Source organism: Chionomys nivalis, chromosome 26 (genome assembly GCF_950005125.1).
Source record: "Chionomys nivalis chromosome 26, mChiNiv1.1, whole genome shotgun sequence".
Classification (NCBI taxonomy): Eukaryota; Metazoa; Chordata; class Mammalia; order Rodentia; family Cricetidae; genus Chionomys; species Chionomys nivalis.
The window spans coordinates 4,041,406-4,063,043 of NC_080111.1; the positions used below are offsets into that span (position 1 = coordinate 4,041,406).

The window sequence follows — 21,638 nt, forward strand, 5'->3', positions numbered from 1 at the left end:
ATATTAGTTTTCTCCTAGGCAGTTATGGCTTCAAAAAAGGTGCAAAAACAGATGGAAGGGGCCGTGTCAGTTTCTAAAGAGGTTTCTCTGAGTGGGCAGGTGGAGTTTGGAAATATCCTCATGGCCAGGCATGAAATGAACTCCCACTACTTTATAAGATACTTTTTTTAAAAAAATGAGTGCAAATATGGGAATCATGCCAGATCTAATCTCTCTCTTTACTGGTCTGAGATTCTTTTTCATTCTCTGTACTTTTAATATTTCCTCAGATTAAGGTTATGAATGCTTTTGTTTCTAGACTCTTGGGTGTTCAGGACAGCTCACCAAATAGCTTTCCAAAATCATTATGTGGTTTTTCATCTGAATGCTTGCCAGGCAAATCCCTGGAATGAACCTGTAGTAGGGAGCTGCGGGCCTCTTCCCACAGCCCGGCTCATGGTTGCCTGGCTAGCTTATGCCCCAAAATAACGACACACAAACTCTATTCTTTTAAACACTGCTTGGCCCATTTCTGTTCATGTATGTAGCACCCCAAGGTGCGCTTACCGGGAAGATTCTAGCCTACGTCCATCCTGGGTCGGAGCTTTATCACGTCTGCCGGGGAGAGGGGAGCATGGCGTCTGCTCCAGAGAGCAGAGCTGTCGAGTCTGAGCTCACTTCCTCTTCCTCCCAGCATTCTATTCTGTTCACTCCACCCACCTAAGGGGTAGCCTATCAAATGGGCCAAGGCAGTTTGTTTATTGACAAATGACCTTCCTCCATCATGAACCTGAACAGAGTGGCCACACACCTTGCTATAGTCTGTATGCAGGTCTCTCTGTAGACTGTATGCAGGTCTCTCTGTAGACTGTATGCAGGCCTCTCTGTAGACTGTATGCAGGCCTCTCTGTAGACTGTATGCAGGCCTCACTGTAGACTGTACGCAGGCCTCTCTGTAGACTGTACGCAGGCCTCTCTGTAGACTGTATGTAGGCCTCTCTGTAGACTGTACGCAGGCCTCTCTGTAGACTGTACGCAGGCCTCTCTGTAGATTGTATCCAGGCCTCTCTGTAGACTGTATGCAGGCCTCTCTGTAGACTGTATGCAGGCCTCTCTGTAGACTGTATGCAGGCCTCTCTGTAGACTGTATCCAGGCTGACTGCTTTCCTTTCTCCTGATTTTGTCTGACGAGATTTAAATCTGGAGGAAATGCTGTCACTAAGTAGGCAAAAGGCCTGGACTGAGCTTTCGCCTTTGTCCGCAGTAGCCAAGGGAAATGCCAACGTTCCAAGGTATGCAATGTCAAGAGCGGGTGTGTGTATCTGAGAGATGTGCCATGCATCATGATAAAGACGGAGCCGTGCTGTGTGCACAGGAAGGCTCGTGATGCTCCCAGGTGTACTGTGTTCTATTCCTCGGGTGAGCCTTTCCAGGAAACAAGGATAATGTGTGCGTAGTCAAGTGTGCCTTAGCAGGGTTAGATTGTGGGCATTTCTCATTCTCCAGAGAAGATCTGGCAGCCGGAGGGCGTTCCGGGCTGTGTTCCAAACAAGCACACATTGTGTGGTATTGGCACAGACCACAGCTAAGAGCCAGTGAGTACCTGGACAGTTATCCTAGCAGCTGAAATTTGGTCCAGGGAAAACTGTGGACAGAACGTATGTGTAAAATAAGCATCAGGTGATAATGGCATTCAGTGATACCCAGTAACAATATTGTCACCAAGATGAGCATTTCCTCATCTGATGCCTGAACTCCGAATGTTCCAGGTGCTGACATGGTGCCGCCAGTGGGGAATTAATCCTCACCTGGCTTAACATGACGGGCTGCCATCAGAATGCAGAGACGCTAACGTATCTCTAAGGTATATACAAAGCAGACGAAAATGTCATGTGTCGTCTGGGGTCAAATAGAACAAAACCCTTTCCTCCAAATTCAAAATCTGCAGCACTTCTGGGCTCAGGCAGCTTGGATAAGGGATGTTCAACCTGGGTTAAAGGGTGTCTCAGAGGCTGCAGAGATGAGTCTGTGGTTCAGCGCACTGGCTGCGACTCCAGAGGCCTGAGTTCAGGTGACCCAGCACAGGCAGCTCACAACTATCCGTAAATCCAGCTCCAGGGGACCTGATACCATCTTTTGGCTTTTGTAGGAACCCCCCTCCACACGCACATGTGCACACATGTACACACACACACACACACACACACACACAGAGAGAGAGAGAGAGAGAGAGAGAGAGAGAGAGAGAGAGAGAGAGAACCGAACCACAGGCAAAGGGCAGGAGAATGGGAGTGGGGAGTGACTTAGAACAGTAAAGCCTCAACTTTTTGCTCCTCCGTCCTCGGCTTTGAAAGGGAGGCTTTAATTCTGCATCATGAGGGTCCCCCATATGGGACCAGTGTCACTCGGCATCACCTTCATGCCACCTTCACGTAGCATAGACCTCTCGATGTCTCTGCACCCGTGGCTGTCAGGGGAAGCTGTTGTACTGTCTTGGGCTGCACAGTTGTTTAGTCATAGAATTGCCGATCTGTTCATCTCGTTAGTATAACTTTGGTTTAGTTTGCTGTGGAGTTTATCTCTGCCTCGCTCCCTTCTGCCCACCAGGTTGAGAAAACTCTAGCAATTTTATTCAACGGATGCCAGCTTGGGCGGGTGGCGTGGCTTTCATTTTTATTCAATTTGTATTTTATGTCCCTAAAGAAATAGTGCACGACTGTAGTGACTTCAGTTCTGAGATCTCATCTGGCAGCTGACCCTTCGGGAAACCCTGTCACACGGTTTCCTCATTTCATAATGAATGAGGCGCTAATGATTCCCATGTTGGACAAATAATTTAGCCTCGCCAGAAGAGCTTCTTACAGCTGTGCTCCCTGTTGCTGGGTAAACTCCCAGAGCTTGCCGAAACCCAAACTCACTAAGTCACCACCGACTTTGTCTCCTATTAACTGGGCCAGTGGAACACTGGGTGTTTCTGAACGGACGCTGTTTTGGAGCAGGGGCAGGGCTCATGATACACAGACCTGGCGGATTCCTTCCACCTTCTTATCCTGTCTGCCGCTCGCTCGGGTTGGATTTCCTCATCTTCCAGGGCTTCTGTTTGGGAACCAGCCAGGTCAGGATGGAGGCAGGTGTGGGGCGCCAGGGCACGCGCGGGGCTGGGGGGTTGGGGTCAGTCAGTGGAGGAACACTGAGCACTGAGGTCAGAGTCGTGGTAAGGAAAGCAGAACCCCCAGGAAAACGACCACAGAGAAATATCTTATGGAAATATCCAGGAAGAACAGGGGCAATGGTGCGAGTCTTGGGTCAGAGGAAGAAACCACTGGGAGTTTGTCAGGTCTGCCTACAGAACACAGAAAACTCACTACAGGGTCTGGGGAGGCAGCTCTGTCAGTAAAGATGCTTGCTGTGCGAGCACAGGACCGAAGCCTGATCTTCAGATCTGCGCAAATAACCGGGCTTGGTGGTGTGTGTGTGTGCGTGTGTGTGTAGTCCCAGAATCAAAGGAGTAGAGACAGTAGGATCCCAGGTTTACTGGCGAGTCCCAGGTCCTGGTGAGAGACCTTGTCACAAAACCCAAGGTGAGCAGATGGTGAGGAACAGTCTTGGAGCTTGACCTGTGGCCTGCACACACACACGCACACACGCATGGATGTGCACGCACACACGCACACACATGCACACACACACACACCAGCTACATGCCTGCACAGACACACAAATAAAAATAAATGCATTTGCTAGAATCTATGCCACCGAACAAGTAATAGTTTTGCAAGATGATTTCTTGTGTTTTTATTTATGTATTTATTTCCAGTTGTGCTCCATAGTCTGGTGTCAGTTGCTCACAGAGCTGGTAGCACGAGGTTCTGTTACTCCTACATGCCTAATAGATATCCGTTCTTTGTGAATGGATTTTTTTTTTATATCTGGTAAAGATTGTGACTGAACAAATCAGAGCTGATCCTAGACACAAATCTGGTGCAATGTTAAACAATATGCTGCCTTTTGGCCCTGGCAGCAACTTGAAGAAGAGTTTGAAAAATGTTTCAGGCAATCGCCACGCACGTGACATTAGCTCGTACGTTTCCACGGTGACGGGACTCCTGAGCCGCAGGAAGATCCGGCCTGTTTGGCAGAAAGAAAAATCAAATAGCAATGCGATTGCATTGTATTATAATCGTGTTTCATAAACTCTTTCTCGAATGTTTCCCTTCCTCAATAAGCTGACTACCCGGCCTTTGGACAGACTTGCCTTCTGAATTGATTACTGTCTTTGATCAGTAAGAGTGGCCTGTCACTCATCCTTCAGCCCGTCTGGATCACCTCACTGCTTTTTGTCCCCTTCCTCTTCGAGGCTAAAGGAACAGAAACATTGTCTCTGGAAAGGATGCCAGTGTCCCTTTGCTCCCCATCCCTTGGGACGAGGAAGGAGAGCAGATAGCGACAAAATGAAGACCGTGCTTCAGTGGTGGTTAGAATTGTGCTTGGTAATCTTCAGCCGAGCTCTTGTTTCTAGAGTCCATAATATTTAATACCTGTTTTCACGATTAAGGATTGTAGTGTCGAGCCGGGCGGTGGTGGCGCACACCTTTAATCCCAGCACTTGGGAGGCAGAGGCAGGTGGATCTCTGTGAGTTCGAGACCAGCCTGGTCTACAAGAGCTAGTTCCAGGACAGGCTCCAAAGCCACAGAGAAACCCTGTCTCGAAAAACCAAAAAAAAAAAAAAAAAAAGGATTGTAGTGTCTTTGGGCAAAAGAGCTTTGGCCGTGCAGATTGTGCCCTTCAGGGCACATGACACTGACGGGCAGGTGGAAACACGGGGATTCCTTTGGAAAAGTCAGTTATGAATATTCAGTAAAGCCCAAACCCTCTGCCGCCCCCTCTCTGCCCCAAGAGGTGAATAAGACTCCCTAAGGTGTCCAGAGGAAGAGGATGGGAAGCCAGGGAGAGATGGCAGTGGGAGCGGGGAGATGCGGATAACACTGCTTTTGGGTAGCTCCTGGTGGGGAGGAAGAGGCTGTTCCTGGCAGCTGCATAGCCAGCCTCTAGGCGGAGCCTGAGTGGCAGAATTGAGGGCATATTTATTCAGCAACTAGAGAAGCAGTTTCTTCCACCTAATTATGAATTTTCCACTTCTCAAGCTCCGCTGAGGCTGCACCTGACAGCGCCTGTGCTGGTAGACCCTGCGCTATGCTAGTCCCAGGCCCAGCAGGCAAGGGGCTCTTTCCTCCTTCTGACTGTTTTAACATTGAAAGCCATGGTAGAATCTGCACAAACCTAAATGTAATCTGTATATAACAGTGATAGCAGTAACAATGCGAATTATATGGGGGAAATAGGCAGAGAATATGAACCAAATAATTCTCAGAAAATGTATTGCAAACAGGAAAAAAACAGTAGAAAATGTTTAAGCTTAGTATTTAACTTAGGAGGAAACGTAAAAATGAGATGGCATTTTCTTCTAACTAGATTTACAATATTTTAAAACTTATTTTAAAGGAGCTTTACCAAAGTATTATCAATATTCTATACCACACACACACATATGCACGCACGCACGCACGCACACACACACACACACAAATAGAGTTTAACCATGTGCAAATACACTCATGAAATAATTTCTGTAATCAAAACGATGTAACCTCCTGCCTCCTTAAGTTTCTCTCCACGCACCTTTTGGGATAGAATGTGTTCTCTCTCCCCTTCAAGTGTATTTTAATTGCATAATTCAGCGTTATTAATTCAGATTCATCACACTTAAGGTGACTGGTAAGATACAGCATTCATGAAGACCCGGGAAACCAAGCACTCAGACACTGGGTGTAAATTGCCAGGCTCTGGACAGCCGAGGACACCATTAGAGAGAAAGCATGTGTTATCCGCGATCCATCTTAGGTTATCTGCCCTAGATGAAAACTTACACATCTTCATCAGAGCGACGTGGTATGAATGCCCATTTTTGTCATCTCTGGAAAGCTATCGGGAAAAAGGAAACTATTGACAGACGAACTGTCTGAAGAGATGTGACATATTTACACTGGAATACGTGTAGCAATGCAAAGGAATTGACTCATTCTTTGTCAACCTGGATAGATGTAAAATATATCTTATTAAGTGGAACAGGGGAGGTCATATTGGGAGAATAATTTCATGTGAACCCCCCTTCCCCACACATAGTTATTTTAAGTTTTAGCCAGGCGTGGTGGCACATAGCTGTAACCACAGGACTGGAAAGGCTGAACTCTGAAGACAGTTGTGAGTTCAAGTCCAGCCTGGACAACACAGAGAATTCCAGGTCAGCTTGCACTACAGAGGGAAGCCTGGCCTTAAAGAACAAAGCAAGATAACTTCAGGAGAGTATTTTTGGTATTGCTGCGTGTATGTGTGGTGTATGTACTTGTGTATGTGTGTGTGTGTTTGTATTCATGTGTTTATGTGCATGTGGGTTTGGTTTGTGCATGTGGAGATCACGTGTCAATGTTGGCTACCTTCGTTTTTTTTCCACTTTAACACTTGCTTGAGTCTCTCTTTTAAAACTGTGCTTGATGAGGCTGGAGGGAAACCCCAGCAGGTGAGAGTCCTTGCTGCTCTCCCAGGGGACGCGAGTTCAGTTCCCAGCACCCACTTGAGGGGATGCGCAGCTGCTCATGACTCCAGCTCCAAGGGATCTCAGCTCTCTTTTGTCCTCCGTGGGCTCCCACACACGTGTGGCACACATGTGCGCGTGTGACTCCTCCCTCACCTCCGTGGGCTCACACACACACGTGTCACGCATGTGCGTGTGTGGCTTCCTCCCCCAACTTCTTCTAAGAAAGAAAAAGGATGTGCTCGCAGGGCAAGTAAGACGATTTAGCAGGTAAAGGTGTTCACCACCAAGCACCAAGCCTCGCAATCTAAGTCTTGTCTCCAGATGCCAAGAACCTACGTAGTGGGAGGCAAGAGCTCTGACTTCCACATGTACATACACACGAATAAATGGAAAGAAAACGAACATTAAAAATCATGCATTTGGAGCCTGGAGGGATGAACCGATCAGTAACTCCAAGCTTTAGAGCTCTTTGTGGGCTGTTGCAGGAGACATAGACTTGGGTCCCAGCCCTCACGTGGTACAGGCAGTCCTTAGTGTCTCCAGTTCCGGGGGGCCCTGGAGCGCCCTCTTTTGACCTCTGTGAATAACAGCTGTGCACATGGTGTACATGTAACATGCAAGCAAATACCTGAGCACATAACAAAATAAATTTTAAAAATTTCGATGAGAACTTAAAAGAATGTGCTTGTCTGTATATCTCAAAGTTGACAGTTGACGGCATCGCTCCACAGTTGTTACTGCCTTTGGAAATCTTCGCCGTCAACTTTGGGGAGGGGGGCGAAATAGCGAGGGGATTCTGCAACAAGAACTGCTAATAATTTTCTGGTGCTTTCTGACTTGTGAAGAATCCTCACCTCCATCTGACACTCCCGAGCCCCCAGTAGAACCAACATGGCAGTCTTGATGTGTGGTACTCTTATTCTAGAGACCAGAAACTCTGAGTCCCTGGAATACTGGCTGCTGACATCACAATACAAACTTCAGACTTTGTCCCTAAATCCTGTGTCCTTCCTGTCCACTTCACTTCAGAGCCTTTAACGTGGGCTTCCCATTTTAGTGTGGTCTCCATGCAGCTATGTAGATGGCTTTCAACCCTTTTAGACAAGATGGAGTCCGTAAAATCAACTTCCAAGGTTTTGATATGGTTTAAAATTAAGTGCATTCAATGCTCTCAACCTCCGCAGCCTGTTACAATAACCTTGGGCTGTTAAAAAATAAAAGTGTCTGATGACACCTCAAAGTGAGGGATTGAGAGGGGCAGTGCCCCTTTGCGGGGTTAGGCCGTTTTCTCTGATGAGTGCTGTCGACGGTTTTGTTCTCTGTTCTGTGATTCATTGTTTCTTTTTGTCTGTGGCTTAACCAGTAGCTCACATTTACCGCAGAAGTCTCCTGCTCCCTTTCTAGAAGTCTCTGTGTTTCCCCTCTGCTTTCCGCTCGTCTCGCTCCCTCAGCTTTTGTCCTCCCATTTCCCTGCCCTCCTAGTTTCCAATATCCGTGTCCCTCCTCTCCACCCTCATGAGCTTCTTCACCATCCTAAGACCCAAATGGGCGCCTCTCACCCATTGTGGGTGCCTTCTCCCCCTTCCTGTCACAGCCCTTTTATAAACAATCTCTCACTGACAGAAGGGTTTATCTAATCCTTGAACCAAAGACTTGTATAGGGTGTCTCCATTGTTCAGATCTATCTTCGGTGGCCATGCTCCCATGGGAAGCTATGGGAACGTCAAGGGAGCAAGGTGTGTTCTGTTTCCCAGAATCCCATTCATCTGCGGCTTCAGCTCAGTGCCTTGACTTCGACGGAGTGTGGAGAATGTCTCTTAGTGTGAGCCAGCCGTCTGCTCCACAGCACGAAGAAGTTGTGAACAGTCTGCACAGGTCTCCTGTCTGAAAACGCCACAGGATATGGATTCCTGTGTCAAAGGACCTGGCATAATTGGGATGTCCTGGAAGATAGATTTCTGGTGGTCCCTTTATCCCATATAAAACCTTGTCAAATTGGGACTGATGCAGGGAAAAGAAGGTTTGCTGGTTATCCCAGGCAGATAGGAACGGCACGCAGCCCTTGACTCTGCTATGCCCTAACGTGTGCTGTTTGGTTGCAGGAGCTCGCGTAAATGCCAAGGACAACATGTGGCTGACCCCTCTGCACCGCGCTGTCGCCTCCAGAAGTGAAGTGAGTGATCCTCTCATTTAGTCTAAACACCTACTACCTTCTGCAGAAAGAGAATTCTTTCCGCAGAGGACCCTCAAGGGTAGATAAAGCGGAAGAGAGTTACCCACGTGGGCAGGGGCAGCTCTTTGCGTGTCTTGATCATGTAGGACACGAAGCAGTAGGAGCGTCTTAGGGTTTTTATTGTTGCAACGAAACACCGCGACCGAAAAGCAAGTTGGGGAGGTTATTTGATTTACATTTCCAAATTGCTGTTCATCTCTGAAAGAAGTCAGAACAGGAACTCAAGCAGGGTAAGGGTCCTGGAGGCAGGAGCTGATGCTGAGGCCACAGAGGGGAGCTGCTTAGGCCGGTAAGGCTTGTTTCTCTTGGCTTGCACAGCCTGCTTTCTTATAGAAGCCAGAACCTCTAGCCCAGGGATGGCCCCACCCACAATGAGCTGGCCCCTCCCCATTGATCACTAATTGAGAAAATGCCTTTCAGTTGGATCTCCTGGAGGCATTTCCTCAACTGAGGCTCCTTCCTCTCTGTTGACTCTGGCTTGTGTCAAGCTGACACACAAAACCAGCCAGTACTACGAGGCATCTTGGTCATCCAAGTTGGGTATACGTCTGTATGTGTTTGAGCCCAGTCTGACCAATGATGGGTTGTTCAGCTCTTAAACTTCTGTGTTGATGAACGGCACTTGGTCCTTCCTTAACCAACTAGCAAGGTTTTCTGGGTAAAGAGAAAAAATTGCCTGAGGATGACTCTCGCTGGGGCTTGGGGGTGGACAAAATGTAAACTCACGAAAGACAATGACTTTATGGCATCCACCACAGCCGGCAGAGTTTCTAGTAGAAACTGGAATCTCTGAGTCTTCAGCTTTGCCTCATCCTGGTGCCACGGAAATCCTAAATTCAGGCTCATTTTTCCTTTTGAATTTGGCCCTCTTGCTATTCTTTTTTGCCTCCCCTTACTAATTGTTGGGGGGAGGGGAGTGGGCCTAAGGGGAAATGACGGGGGGCGTTTGGTTTGGTTTTTAGTACTGTTAGCTTTTGCTAATGAGGATGCCAGTTTCAGTATGAAGTAACACATGCATCCGTTTCTCAGACTAAGATGGTTCACGAGTGTGTAATAAAAACAAGTTCTTCACTGAAAAGCTCCTAACCTCTGTAGCATTCCCAACGTCATGGCCTGGTGTATCTGGGTATCCCAGGAGCAAAACAATTCAAAACCAAAGAACATTGTGTCTGCTCCCTAATGCGCCAGTGGCCACACTTTTTTTTTTTTTTTTTTTGCTAGCTTTTCCCAAGAAATGAAGAGACTTTAACTTAAACATTGGGGAGATTCACTTTGTAACAGTGGCCGAACACTGGGGAGATACACTTTGTAACAGTGGCCAAGAGAACTAAGCAAGACTTGAGGCTCCCTGAGAGAATATTCTGAAAGCTGCCAATGATTCCATCTGGTTTCTCCTGCCTAGTGTGTTCCTCTTGATTTTTTGCTTTGTTTTCTGGGCTAGAGAGCCTGCGAAGAACAGAATTAAGTGTGTGCAGGCCTGGAGTTGAACATGGAAGAATGCAGCATGTTTGTTTGCTGAGGCCCACCAGGCAGAAGGCACTGCGGGCCATGCTGTGGGGTCTTCCAGTGAGCGCACAGCGTGGCCTCTGAGGTTGGGATGTTTGTGGCTTGAGATGACCTGGGTATGAATGTGCCGCATCTCACAGGTTCTCCTGCTGTGCTGAGCTGAGCGGCCCTAAAGGGGCATTGCTGAACTTCTCTCTTCCCTCTTCTAGAGACTATGTTTGGGTTAGAAAAGTTAAAATTGTTCACATCTTGTCTTTGGGGTGTTAGATTGAGGACGTTGTGCTTTTCTTTTTTCTTTCTTTTTATTTTTATTTTTTTAAGATTTATTTATTTATTACACATACAGCGTTCTGCCTGCAGGCCAGAAGAGGGCACTAGATCCCATTATGAATGGTTGCGAGCCACCATGCGGTTGCTGGGAATTGAACTCAGGACCTCTGGAAGAGCAGCCAGTGCCCTTAACCTCTGAGTCATCTCTCCAGCCTGTGTTTTTCTAACTGTTGCCATTCTGAGAATTTATTGTGCACTTACTGTGTGCTAAGACCTTCTGAGCATAAATCTACTTTAACCTCTGAGCCTCTGACATTGTGGTATTGGCTGTACACACTTAGAAAGTTAAGTCTGGAAAAAGGGTGTCACAGCCAATACGTGGAGAAGAGTGTGGCCTGGACACTCCTAGCTTACACACCCGGCTCTGCTGCCTCCCTCCAATTATATAAACTCTCCTGGATACTGTTTTAACCAGCCAACATCTGGCTTTGCCTTTCTGCAGGAAAAGTCTGCCTTTGGGAATAAAATTCTCTAGGGTTTGAATGCTTTGTGCTCTACTTCCTGGAATGTAGGTGGGTTACACTCAGATTTAGTGAGGATCATTAAGTCTTCAGGGGTGCTTGGTAAAAGATATTGTTCTAGAATTCTCCCCAGTGGCCCTGTTGGAACTGGTGGTTGGACCTAGAAATATTCATCTTATAAAGAAAATTCTGATGCATGCCTCACTACGAGCCCAAGACTGGATACTGGGAATACTTTTTAAGAAGCTTACATGTTGTTTTAAGTTAGTTATTTGATAACTTTATATACTCTTCCCCCACCTTTATAAAAACTCTTCCTCCCGCCTTTATGAATCCTGGCTTCTCCCTCCCTGTCCATTTTTCATATTCATTGCTTCCGGTCTTCTGTTGTGACCCATCTAGTTTAACGAGGGTCCTCTGTGTAGCCATTGACTCGGAACTTTTCCATCGGGGCTTAGTGGAGTGGCAGCGGGCACACAATTGAAGGCAGTGGCCCCCTCTTTCCCTCCATCTATCAGCTGAAAATAGTTCAGCAGTGAGCTGTCTGTGTTGGGGTCATGTCTGGGCCCATTCTGGGGCAGATCCGTGCACAGCTGTTGAGGTTCCGTCATTGCAATGACTGTATATTGTTCAGATGGAAATTTGCCGTCTGTCTTCTGGCCCTTTGGTCCTTTCCACCCCATCTTCTGGGGTGTCTCTTGAGCTTTGGGAGGGAATGCTATGATATCTTGTGTAGGGCTGATCCCTGAACCCTCATTATTTTCATCCCCTTCTGCAGCCATGAGTCTCTGTATTTACTGACGCTCACTGGCTTCTCTGGTTAATGCAGAGAGTGGTAATTGTCAGTGGCCGTAAATCTATGTTTTAAAGGTGGTTCCGCACTTTGTTGATTTAGTTAAACAATAGAATTGAATTCTGCTCTAGGGCCTGTGACCTACTACTACCATGGGCTTTTGGGTGGGGTTTATAGTACTTAGTATGGAGGTGAAGAGAGGACCTCAAATCCAGTCAGGGAGATGTTGGTTACCTCCATAATGGCCATGCCACTACTGTGCACGTGGGCACATCTTGCCTGGCCGGTTGGTAGCATAGTCCTTAGGACTCCCAGCACAGCCCCTACCAGCACTGTGAAAGCTAGCCAGCAGGGAGATTGCCAGCTCACTATGAATACTTCTGTGCTTGTCTTTCCTGACTTTCAAAGACAACGTTTTGTGAATAGCCCCCCCCCCCCGAATACTCTCCTATCTCCAAGTCTCCAAACACCTTTGTACTGCGAGTTTAAAGAATAGCTATATGCTAATAATAATTATAACAATAGGGAGTGTTTTAGTTTGGTAATGGATACTTCTAGAAGAATAATCCCACTAATTGAGCAAATTGTCTGAGCAGCAGTTTATACGGTGACAGAACATGAAATTGCTGTAATCACTGTGGGATAAAGGCCCTGATGGATTACAGGAATATGGTATAAGCCTTCAGGATTCCCGTGTGGCCTCAGGAGCATGCGCCTACGGCACAGCAACGGCTTGGCTGCTATGTGCAGTTCTTGTTGCCAGACCTTGCTCATGATCACATCCTTGTGTTTATGCCGCCGAAACTCCCGAGTATGCAGTGTGTGCAAGGCACCAGCTATGCTCTGCAGAGGATACAGAGAGTTGTCGAAGACCAGAGCCTGATCTCAGGCAGCTTGCAATCCATTGAGTTTGGCGTTGCTTACACCTGCAGAAAGTATTTCTGATTTTAAACCTCACTTGTCCCCAGTGACTTGAGGAGAGTTTGAGTACAGCACATATTTGAGAGTAACGTGAGCTTTTAGAAGCCTCGGGAGAAAGCCAATAGCTTCATACTCAGGTGTGGCGGCTTGTGCAATTGCAGAATCGTAGCGCTTGAGAATCTGAGCCTGGAAAACCACAGCTCAATAAACAAACAAACAAACAAACAGAAAGAAAAGGAAACAACAGCAAGCTCACGAAAGAACAATGGAATGCCTGTTAGATTGAACAATAAGTTAATAATTTTATCTCATTTTTGTTTTAGTGGCCTCTTACGTTTCGCAAAAATTCCAGGTTGTTATGCACTGGAAACAATACTAAAAATTTTTCTTTGAGGCTGGCTGCCATGATGGCCTCGAATTTGGGATGGTTTTTCTCCTGCTTCTGAGAACTGTCCTTTCTCGCTCCAGTTCCTGCGTCCAGAGAAGACCTTATATGCAGGACCCACTTATTGGGCGCTTGCTAGTGACTCCGTGAACTGTTTCTGTTTCAGGAGGCGGTGCAGGTATTGATCAAACATTCGGCTGATGTCAACGCGAGGGACAAGAACTGGCAGACCCCCCTCCACGTGGCAGCAGCCAATAAGGCTGTCAAGTGTGCCGAGGTCATCATCCCACTGCTGAGCAGTGTTAATGTCTCTGACCGAGGCGGGCGCACGGCCCTGCACCACGCAGCTCTGAATGGGCACATGGAGGTGAGTGTTCTCACTGGAAGCTGGGGCATACTACTCAGACTACACGCAGGTAGCAAGGAGCTCTCGTGGTTGCAGAGAGAATGCTTGGTCTCACTGTTTCTTTTATCTTTCAGATGGTCAATTTGCTCCTGGCCAAAGGGGCAAACATCAATGCATTTGACAAGAAGGACCGGCGTGCTCTCCACTGGGCAGCGTACATGGGTGAGGAGTCTGTGTGTTAAAAACAAAGTGCGGGGGGTCTCTACTAGCTCAGTGGTAGGGCAAGAGCCTGGGTTTGATCCCCGACATATCACACAACAACTAACAGCCGCAGGCAGTTGTCCTGAACTACAGACGCCACAGGCCCTTGTTGACCATGTACGCATCCTTGGAGAAGTCTGACTTAGGGGGTGGACTCCACTTGGATGAAGATTTGGCCCGATTTCCTGGCATCGGTAAAGGGCTCCAGTTGGCTAGTCGCCTTGTCGGAGGCTTATTTATCCCCCAAAGAGAGGGGATGAGTCATGGTCTGGACCTTTCGGAAGATCCTTCACTCTAGAGTAGAAAGCAACACACTTCGTGTGTATGCTCGCTTGTTATGACATCAGGTCAAGTATTCAGGAAAGAAAGACTGGTTAACAGCGCGAGGACACCATGCTCTTTGTCTCTGCATGTCTAAGTATTTTTGAAAGAAACAACAGGAAGGAAGAAAAGACAGAAAAGTTTCCTGGCTCCTTTGTAGGTAGATGTGGTCGAGTCCCCTTAGATTGGGCTTCTGCTATGCTGGGTTCAAAGTGGAGGCCCACAGGCTTCTTCAGGCCACTCCCCTCTGCTGGAGATGAAGAATTAGGGTATATCTCTGTTTTCATCCTTTTCTTTTTTCTTTTTTTTAAAACACTATTTGAATTTTAATAATAAAATATATAACATGGACATGAAATATAAATGCATAGAAATGAAACAGATTATTAAGTATACCAGTGTCTGGAACAGCATTTAGTTTTTAATGACTATGAACCAGTATGTGGTTGCTGGGAATTGAACTCAGGGCCTCTGGAAGAGTAGCCAGTGCTCTTAACCTCTGAGCCATCTCTCCAGCCCCTTGTCCTTTTCTTTTGATGGGTGTAAAGACCTTGGACAAGGGATAGCCCTCTCAGTTTATTCTCAAGGCAGACAATGAATAACGAAGATCCTTCTGTACGGTTCTGCTTGCAGGAGGGTCTGCAATTAGAAGAGAAAACAGGGTTTTATCAGATGAGTTGCACACAAGCTGAGACTCACCCAGGGGGTATTGTTTCAGTAAATCCCAGAGGATCCACACAAGGGGACAGAGTAGGGAGCATAGCTATGGTGTTCATGCGTGTCTATAAACAACAAGGGCTATGATGTGCTAAGGGGAGACACATCAAAGAGAATACAGAGACACATCCTCTTCTGGATGTACGTATAGAATATCATAATATGCATGATGTTTCCCATTGCTGTGGAAACACAGTGAAGGGAAAGTTGGAAAATAAGTACTGAAATATTAGAATGGTAATTCCAGGGATTGGTGACTGACTTTTTTTTTTGAGTCTTTTTGCCTATTTGAATCAATTTGACAAACAGACATGTCTTTTATCATTTCAAAAATTGCTGGTGGTGGTGGCCCACGCCTTTAATCCCAGCACTCGGGGGGCAGAGGCAGGCAGATCTCTACGAGTTCGAGGCCAGCCTTATTTACAAGAGCTAATCCCAGGACAGGCACCGAAGATACAGAGAAACCCTGTCTTGAAGGAAATAAAAAACCAAAATCATTTCCAAATTTAACATTATTGGGGGTGGGGAGTGGATTGGGGTAAGAATAAAGCAAACCACACCTCTACGGATTTCTGAATGAATTCTTATAGACACCAAGAATACTAAAAGCTTGTAAGAATTAACTCTGCATAGCAAAAGACCTTGAACCACTCCTCCTAGCTGTCTAGTGCTGGTGTTACAGGTGTGTGTTGCTATGTCTTTCTTTCTTGAGTATCACAGACCGTTGAGTTGGCTAAAAGCAATCAGACGTTTAGGTGAAATGTACACTGAGCTTGTCAAAGAATCCGGGGGCTTCAGGCTTAAGCTTTGTGGATATGTGGTTAACATATTTTGGTGACTTGAAAAAGTCAAATCATTATTACTCTTGTCATCAGGGTGCCAACAGGAAAGCGTAAAAGTAGGTGGCAAATCTTAGGAGATAATGGCATAAAATTTGAGGCAAGTAGCTTGAGATAGCACCACCAGCAACTGAAAATATTTTGTTCTATATACAAGTTTTTGTAGATAAGGAATCGACTTTTGATAAAGCAAGCTCATACACCCCATTCACACCTATCCCCCACCCCCTCTCTTACAAAGTTGGGCCCCGCAGTCAGTATTTGTCTCCCTCCCTTCAGTTAGCCATAGTGTTCGTGACAATGAATTTAAACTTGGAATGATCTTCAATTATAAAATAAAGGTCAAACTCATTTATCATAGTGAATGAGGGAACAGAGTTTGAACACCCACAACAGTTGAGATCAGGAGGGTTTTCTATTTACTGAGTAATTTATGGGAGTTATTTTACATGGAAACGTAAGAAACGGCCTTTTTATGGGTTAAAACCCAACACAGCAATGGCAGTTTCAGATTTGCCCTTAATCTGGGAGTATCCTGATCTTTTTTTTTTATTTAGTTTCTAAACTGAATTGTTACTGTTGGGCTTTTCTGGCGAGGAGTGGGAATGGTTTTCGTTTTAACACCCCCTTTGTTACCGTTTCTGTTTTGAGGCAGGGGCTCGCTAGGCCATCTAGGCTGGCCTGGGATTCATGCTGTCTTTGAACCTGTAACTTGCTTCCCTCAGTCTCTCAGCTGCTGAGATCACACACTCAGCTGCAGGACAACTTAAAAAGGCTGCGGTACTCATGCGTCCTCACTCTCGGGTTCTTCTTGTTGTCATGGCGAACAACCAGCACCTTGGCGACATCTCATTCAAGCCTTACCGAACCATCCCTTTCCTTCCCCTGGGATATACAATAATGGCCAGCACAGAGGGGGACTCTGTAAATGCTCATTGACTATTTTCCTCGAGGCGGGTTGGATCGGGAAAATACTGGCGGTAAAGAAAGCTCTTAATGATCTTTGGGGGCACAGCGAGTTGTCAAATTGCCTTCTAAAGGTTAGCGATGTTTTCGCTGCTGTGTTTGTCCAGGTCACCTGGACGTCGTGGCGCTGCTGATAAACCACGGAGCCGAAGTCACCTGCAAGGACAAGAAGGGCTACACCCCTCTGCATGCCGCAGCCTCGAATGGGCAGATCAACGTGGTTAAACACCTCCTGAACCTGGGGGTGGAGGTAAGCCCCCCACGGCTGCGCTGCTGCTTGGCTCCCGTCTTTCTTCACATTCTTCTCTCCGAAATGAAATCCTGTTTGCATTTTATTCAAGTGGAGAAAAATGTATTTCCTTGAGTCCTATATTCCCTTTTATGTGGGCTGATAAATTATAATAGGGGCATTGATCAAGAAGCAGGAAATCAAGCCGGGCGGTGGTGGTGCACGCCTTTAATCCCAGCACTCAGGAGGCAGAGGCAGGTGGATCTCTGTGAGTTCGAGACCAGCCTGGTCTACAAGAGCTAGTTCCAGGACAGGTACCAATGCCACAGAGAAACCCTGTCTCGAAAAAACCAAAAAAAAAAACAAAAACAAAAACAAAAAAAAGCAGGAATTCAGAAACAGACTGTATACACAAAGAGATATATAAACCTTTGCTCTGCAGGGGGAGCAGCTGGTGAGATGGGCTAACATGGCTAGCACACCTCCGTTCTGCACGAGGTGTCAGGCGCCAGAATGAAAACAGAATTGATTCTGAGCCTGACTCCAGGGCACGGTGTCCACAAGCTACCTCTGCTGTTAACCCCGTCCCCTCTTTTCATGGCTACTGTTCCTGAGCCCATGACTTTGGGGTTTATTCTTTTCTGTCATTTTGAAAGTGTCTTTGCCTTCTGTCTTATTTGTCCTTCTCTAGCTGAAAAAACCAGCTCCACAGGCATTTGAACCTCTAATACCTCATGGGTCATTTTTTTGTCATATTCAACTTTTCCTGTCTCTTCTGGTCGGGGGGAGACAGGCACTCTCGGGATACCCACTGGGGAGCAAGTGAGCTCTGAATAATCACCCCAACAGGTGGGCATTCCTTTTCTTCTGCTGTAGCCGCTAGGCCCTTTGTGGCCAATGGAGTAAATTGGCTCCCGGGATCTTAACTGCCCTGGTGTTGGATGCTTTGCAGATCGACGAAGCCAATGTCTATGGAAACACAGCCCTGCACATTGCCTGCTACAATGGCCAGGATGCTGTAGTTAATGAGCTCATCGACTACGGTGCTAACGTGAACCAGCCCAACAACGGCGGCTTCACCCCTCTGCACTTCGCAGCAGCGTCCACACATGGCGCTCTGTGCCTGGAGCTGTTGGTAAACAACGGGGCCGATGTGAACATTCAGGTATGGCGGTGCTCGGTCTCCCCCGCCTCAAACACCTCCGCGCCGAGCCTCTGAGCAGCAATAATCATTGTCTGCTACGCTGTGTTTTCGTGAATTGGAAGCACTTTGAGTCACAGACCTATTCTGGATTGGGATGCTCTGGAAATTGATAGGTTGCCTCTCTGGTACGATGGTACCAGCATGTAGCCACCAAGTCTCCAATCCCTTCTCCTTTGTGGGTTCATAAATGCTCAGGTGAATGTCGGGTCTGAAAGGTGCTAGCCCAGCCCATAGATTAACACAGAGACAGCCATGGTTAACTGGTTGGGCAGAGCTGCTGAGAACACAGAGGAATGGCTAACTCATGATTGTTACCAAGCTCAGCATGGCTTTCCGATGCTTTTCTCCAGCAAGCTGTAAGCAGTGGCTCCAGTGATGGACCATTGACCCTGTTGCCGTGGGCATCCCTTGAGCAACTGAGTCGACTAAGGACCTCCCTGCTCTTTATTTGACAGTGAGGGAGAGCTTGAAGATGAGCTGTGATCTCGAACCATTACAGGTTCACAATCCAGGAGCTAACACACACAGAGAGAGTTAGGAGGCCAGAGAGGATGTGGCCAGTGCCAAGAGAACAGAGCGATAAAACTTTGGGAAGTAGATGATGCACCTGTTAGCTTCTTTCTTGTCTGGGGATTAAAAACAAAACAAAACAAAAAACAACCACCACCACCAACAACAAAAACCCTGAGTTTATTTTTGAGCTGAGAAGATTATAAATTGGGAGGAGCCACAGAAATAATTCGAGAGAGCACTTGGCCGCAGAGAACACTGTGAGCAAGGGAGGGAGGAGCCATGAGCTGGTAGCTTATCGGTTCACCGTGGTGTCTGATGGAGGAAGCCTATGCATCTGTGCCTTCAGTGTTCCCCATCTGGGTTGTACTGAAACACCCTTGCCCCGTAGTAGAATATTCTGAGCAGTGCCCTTCGCTGTCCCCTTACCACTAAGCACCATGTATAGAATGTATAGAATCTGGTGCCCTCAAACACCAGAAAGCACCCTTACAACTAAGACAGACACACAAGAAGCTAAACAATATCTCGAGGACTGTGGGCATCCGCGGGTCTTTCTAAGGAAGGAGGGTGATGGACATTAGAAAAAAAGCACTGTCTTTGCAACCCTGTACTTAATAACTCACAGGCTGAAAACCCTTTGATTTTGTGTGTATGTATGTATGTGTGTGTGCGCGCACCGGCATGTGGGGGCCGGAGTCTTTATTGCCATGTGGGTTATGGAAATTGAACTTGGGTACGCCGGCTTGACTGCAAGCCCCTTTACCCACTGAGCCGTTGTACAGGCTCTGTGTTTAATTTTTGAGAAACTGATATTGAGCCAGCGTGAGGACACGATAATGGAAAATGTAGCATGGAAGAGCAGTAAAGAGCATGAAAACCAGTCCTTAGGTTGCTTCAGTCACAAAAAGGTGATGGGAAAAGGTGGAGTCATTCGAGGAGAGAGTGGAGAAGGCGAGGGAGGACCCCAGGACTTGACTCTTCGGGTCCTGAGAAGGAAGAGCCAGAGCAGAGGACGAGGAAGAGGCAGAGAAGGGAAGAAAAAATGGCAGGGAATATGGTATCTTCGTGAAGGTCAGACTCATGCGAAGGGAAAAATGGAACGGAAAGAGTGTTTCAGAGTCAGACACTCCGTACACGGGGACAAGCAGGGTCCCAGGTGAGAAGCAGGCCTCTGGAAACATAGAAGGGACCAAGGAGACACAGACCACGAGTTTTTGTGGGGGGCAGAAGTCAGAGTGTGGTAGTCAGGGGGAGCAGGAAGCACACAGCTGGTCAACGACCAACATCTTGAGGATGGTGGACATCTGTGGAGCTTTGAAAGGAAGGTGACGGACAATAGATGCAGGCATTGCCTTGGCAACCCTCCACTGAATTGAGTTACAAGCTGCCTGAGGCTCCCCATCCTCTGAAAATGCCTCTCAGTGTCTGATGCCCAGAATTACAGATGAATGTTCCCAACCAGCTTTGAGATACTCTTCTATTGACTTAGGAATCCTTCTTGGGTACCTGAGTTTATATTCTGACACACCCCTGTCCTGGCTTAGCATGATCCCATTGCAACCTTCCTGCCCAGGGATACATGTTACATAGACCACCAATTCCTGTGGCTCTACAATGTACCATACCCTGTCTCTAAGGAGTAGCAACGCCATTTAGGGAGAAGGCCTTGGGAGATGAGCAAACAAGACCTTAGAAATAGAAGAAAAGATGAACGTGATGGTCAAGACGATTTATACATTCCGCTTAGTTCAAGAACAAGGTTGGATTCCCCCCTGCAAAAGCATTAGTGTTTGTCAGAAAGTAATCTTAATTCTTACTAGCTTTCCTTTATGACTCAGGGCTCGACCATACTTAAAAGAGTTCCTTGTTTAATGAAGTGAATTCTCAAAATAAAGCTTTCAAAGCCTTAAATCTGATGGGGAAACATACCCAGGAAATTGGGGGAGACTAGGAATGAAGAAAAGTATTTTTCCCCATAAAGGCAAAGCCTTGAACAAATAGGACTACAGGACGATCTCCCATGTACATAGGCGATGCCACCCTTGTCCAAGGTTCCGGGGACGGTAGCAACAGTCAGGTGCCAGGGTGAAGATTTTCAGGCAGAACATGAAGTGTAGCAGAGTCTTGGTTTCAGTTTGATTGAGTTCTAAATTTTAAAGACCAAAGAAAGAGCATTGCCCTTTGGATGTCATTAGTCTTCAGTGTTTTTTATTTTTTATTTTTTTGAAACGATGAGCACCCTTTACATCCATACTGTGTAAGCAAAGCTGCCCCAATGGCAATCATGAGATTCAGGACAACTGGCGATTGCCTGATCTTATTAGTAGGTGGACAAGGGCCAAAATCCGCCCAGGGAGATCTGAAACAAGCATCGTCTGCCCCAAACAGCCCATCTTTGCCTTTTACCATCTGGGGTCCTCTCTCCTTATTTGTCCCTGTACTAGAGACCCAGATGCTCCCAAGGAACAGAACGTGGTTACCATCTTCCACACAGGGCTGGCTTTGCCATCCCCACGCTAGAGACTGCCTGCCTCCGCCTTGGCTCACAGCTGCAATCCATACAGCCTCTCAGTGAGCGGTCCTTGGTAGAGCCATTAACCTCATTTCCAGGCGTGGGAAGGCTCTTCAGTATTGACCAAGGTATTTCCTAAACACTGGAGTATTTATAGCTTCATATATATTTAATTAAATCATAATTACTTGTGTTTTTGTATTAAACTTAAGAGCAAATGCTGGAACCAAGCCTCTATTTTTTTCTCGATATTTTCTGATTCCGGCTAAAATCATATTATGTGGTTCCTATTATCTTCCCTCTCATCTATGGAAGAAAATTTTAACTGTAGTGTTTTGTTTTGTTTTTTTTCAACTAGGATGTAGTCATCACGGTGATTAGCTCTTCCTTTGGCATAGGCTTTGTGTAACTCGGTTCCTCTTTTCAAAGGAATACTTGCAGGATATCATAAAGTTCTTTCTGCCAAAACAAAACAACCCACAGTCTAAAGCATGGCTCTTACCTTTGTGTGTACTGTGCAAGCTGG

The 21,638-nt window shown here is 46.7% G+C and overlaps 1 protein-coding gene across 1 annotated transcript in view; it reads left to right on the forward strand.

Moving 5' to 3' along the window:
• Nucleotides 1-21,638, forward strand: part of Ankrd44 (ankyrin repeat domain 44) — a 205,342-nt gene that overhangs the window by 109,455 nt on the left and 74,249 nt on the right. Inside the window, 5 exon segments of the mRNA XM_057758516.1 lie at nt 8,678-8,748; nt 13,371-13,571; nt 13,685-13,772; nt 16,762-16,904; nt 17,836-18,048. Of these exon segments, the coding sequence (XP_057614499.1) occupies nt 8,678-8,748; nt 13,371-13,571; nt 13,685-13,772; nt 16,762-16,904; nt 17,836-18,048 (716 nt within the window).